At 34.0% G+C, this 3,668-nt stretch overlaps 1 protein-coding gene across 1 annotated transcript; it reads left to right on the top strand.

The window, feature by feature from the left end:
- The first annotated feature begins 712 nt into the window (after nucleotides 1–712).
- On the top strand, nucleotides 713–1,705 carry LOC114736068 (transcription termination factor MTERF15, mitochondrial-like). Its single transcript, XM_028923848.1, has one exon. It carries the CDS (start codon nucleotides 713–715, stop codon nucleotides 1,703–1,705), a length of 993 nt encoding a protein of 330 aa, XP_028779681.1.
- Nucleotides 1,706–3,668: the final 1,963 nt, after the last annotated feature.

Below are 3,668 nucleotides of genomic sequence, written 5' to 3'. Positions count from 1 at the left end.
CTTGAGGGGATAAAAATTTATAGTTTAAAACTTTAAACCCTTTAAATTTTAAATCATAGATTTTGGTCCATTTAGAGATAAAATAGTCTAAATTTTTATTAGATTATAAGAATTAATGTTTTAAATGAAAAGAAAGTCAAACCACAACTTATAGCTTAAAATTTGAAAGCTTAAAATTTGAAAATAATTTAAGAGATCAAATTTGTATCAACTCTAATTTAATTTATGTGAGACAACCCAATGCCCTTCTTAATGCAAAATTGCGAGAGCGAGGAAAGGAAGGAGTCTTCATACACCAAAAATGGAAATCGGTGCGGAAACTATTGCTTCTTCTCCTTCATTGTTTATAATCTTACTGCGAATCCATTATTTGTTCGCTGTGCTGATTGCGTCGGTGTGGGAAAAAAATTTCTAGTAGCTTGATAAAGCGAAAGCAGCATTTTGGGGAATCGTGCTTCTCGCGGGTGTATTAGCAGCTGACAACTCTTTTTTGGTGAGTTTCTCGTCGTCATCCTTCATGCTAATTTTTCTGATTGCAAGATTGTCTTCGTCACTGAGGACGGGAACCAAGTTAGGGTTTTCTAATCACAATGCACCCCACATTTCCTATTCATTTTTTTCCTTCGGGAAATCATCTCTGTCAAATCGATCCGAACAAAATCAAGACGGAAATCAATCGTTCACGGTTTCTTTCCTCATCAACTCATGTGGCATGTCCGCTAAAGTTGCTAGTGAAGTATCGAAGAAGATTGAACTGAACAACCTAGATAATCCCAACTCGATACTGAATCTTCTGAGAAGTTACGGATTCTCTGATACACATATATCCAAAATTGTGAAAAGGTTTCCCCGAGTGCTTTTTGCAAACCCTGAGCATAACCTCTTGCCCAGGCTAAAATTTATCCACTCTATAGGGTTTTCAGCTCCCGAAACGCCAGAACTCTTCTCATATAACCCTTCACTACTATCACATAGCTTAGAGAAACGTATAATTCCCTTCTATGAAGCCCTTAAAAGAGTACTTGATGACGATTGGAAAGTAAGGAAATGTCTAAGATGCTTTACTTGGAGTATGTCCTCCTATGATGTAAAGAATATATTTCCAAATGTAAAGGTTTTGAGAGATGAAGGAGTTCCTCAATATGCTGTCTTTACTCTGTTATCTAAACGTGCATATCTTGCATTTATGAGTCCATCAATGTTTGTTGAATATGTCAACTTCATCAAGGGAACAGGAATCATGCCTTTCGAGGCTCCGTTTGTTGAAGCACTTTTGGTCATAACAAAGTTGAGTAAATCAACCTGGGAATCGAAACTGGATATCTTCGAGAGGCTTGGCTGGTCCAGAGATGTCACTCTTTTGGCATTCAGTAAGTTTCCACCTTTGATGTGTATGTCAGAGAAAAATATCACAGACACAATGAAGTTTTTGGTGGATGAAATGGATTTACCGTTGAAAGATATAGCTAGATGCCCAGCAATTCTTGGCCTTAGCTTGACGAAGAGGATTATTCCTAGATGGTCAGTGGTTAAAATATTGAAAATGAAGGGTTTAATCAAGGATGATAGATCCCCATTTACCGTCATTATTCCGAGTGAGAAAAGGTTTCTGCAAGATTTTGTGATTAAATTTCAGGAAAGTGTTCCTGAGCTACTGAAACTCTATAGAGAGGAATCGAGATCTTTACCTGAAGCTCAGGCCTAGTCAATTTCTGGTTTCCTGGCTTATTATGGTTATGAAACTGTTCTGCTTCATGTCTTCCTCTGATCGATTTCTTGCGATGTTATGATAGCACAATTGGAACTTCCAGCCTGTAGGAATTTTTTTTCCTGTTTACTATCTCATCTGAAGGTCATGAATCAAATTTCTTTTCATCGTAATTCTTGAATAAGTCATCATATTATATATGACATGTGGTAATGAATTCTGCCTGCATCTTAGTTCTAGACCTGGTTATGTTGCCCAATTTTAATCGAGCCAGAAAGAGTATTATATTGATCTGTTTGATGCTGAAGGTCCTTAAGTTGTGGAGAGGAAACAAATACTCAGAAATTTTGATATAATATTAATTTGTTGAAGTCGAGTTCAATCTTCTTTGATTGCTTTTGGACAATTTCAAATTTTCTGGACAAGTTCTTGTGAAAAATAGAAAGTTGCCAAGATCAATTCATGTAGCTATTTAAGAGTGTTTTGTCCATCTTATTTTTCACTCCAGTGATGGATTAAAATTGCTCCTGTGAAAAGCATGATGGTCTGAAGAAAATTGATCTGTTTCCCTTTTCACTGATTGAAGAGAGATTAAATGGCGCTTTTATAACTGCAAATTGCAGTCTTTAACATGATGCCCTGTCTGGTCCCTATGCATCTTGCTGGATTCGCTTTTTAACAGAAAATTATATCCAAGGACCACAGGGTTTCAAAATCCACACTGGAGGACCTTGAAACCTCGAATTTTCGAAGAGGCTTGGTGACCTTGAGTTACATCCCCGACCATCTTAATCACCGAGGGAGTGGAAACTGAAGATGGTAATTTGCTATCACATTAACACGGTTTATAGAATATTTACAGTAGTCCATCCTAGATATGCATAATGTGAGAGGCTGCTGTGAAGAAATTTGATCACTTTCTACCCTTTAAATTGAGGGAGGGTTAATATAATGGTGTTGTTATATTTGCAGCAGTCAATCCTGAAGTTTTGGCACTTTTTGTGCATGGAATCCTTCATAATATCAATATTTCTGTGCGTGAAAACATATCCGATATTATTAAGCAATTAATCTTTCAAACATGTATTAATGGGCAGTTTTTACATTCTTCTTTGTGATATAGATTCCTCTAGTAACTCAAGAAATGCAAAATAAAAGAGACTTGAAAATAACAGAAGTTAATTAGCTAAAACTCTAGATGAACCTATAACCTAACTGTATTTTACGGTGAATACAGAAACATAAGTAAATACTGGTAAAAGGAAATTCTCATTCTTAGCTCTATAACATGATTACTCATAGTAATTAAATACAACTGAATCGTCCCATAGATAAAATTGATTCTAAAGTTTTCGAAAAATATTCTGAAAATATTCTAAAGATAAGATGCCATCTGCTTAAATGCAAATCAAGTATATACTAAGATATTAAATACTATTCTGGTCATAAATATAAAACCTTTTTGTAGTGTAAATTACACTACAGAAGGGGCTTTATATTAAGGATGAGAGGAGTAATATCTTTGTGATCCCAATTTGGTAATTTATATTTCTAAAATAATAAATCCTAATCTAAAATGATATAAACTACTAATAAATTTAAAAGACTCTTAGAATAATTCAAAATATCTAAATGATATGTCAAGTCTTTCTACTAATCTATTAAATAGAAAATAAATCCTTTTTTAAATAATAAAATTACATAGAAAATAAAAACAAGATGACTTAACTGAAATTCTTTTAAACAAGATTGTTTGTCTTCTTCCCCTTGTGCTTCTTAAAAGTTGAATGGCATGTAAAATATGTGACGTAATTGCTCTATGGATTCCTATCTTTTGACCTCAAAAGACATTGATCCGGCCCTTAACGTAAAATCTAATTAACTAATTTGAGTAGAATAAAGATGTTAGTTAAATTAATTAATATCATCTGTTTTTTTTAAAATACCCTAATTATTTTTT

This window comes from Neltuma alba, unplaced genomic scaffold, assembly GCF_004799145.2.
Source record: "Neltuma alba isolate B1F8T4 unplaced genomic scaffold, ASM479914v2 tig00013292_pilon, whole genome shotgun sequence".
Classification (NCBI taxonomy): Eukaryota; Viridiplantae; Streptophyta; class Magnoliopsida; order Fabales; family Fabaceae; genus Neltuma; species Neltuma alba.
The sequence above is the reverse complement of the archived record's forward strand: the minus strand, read 5'-3'. Positions and strand labels throughout refer to the sequence as shown.

Excerpts from the sequence above, each read along its gene's own strand:
- LOC114736068 (XM_028923848.1), top strand. The coding sequence starts at position 713 with ATGTCCGCTAAAGTTGCTAGTGAAGTATCGAAGAAGATTGAACTGAAC.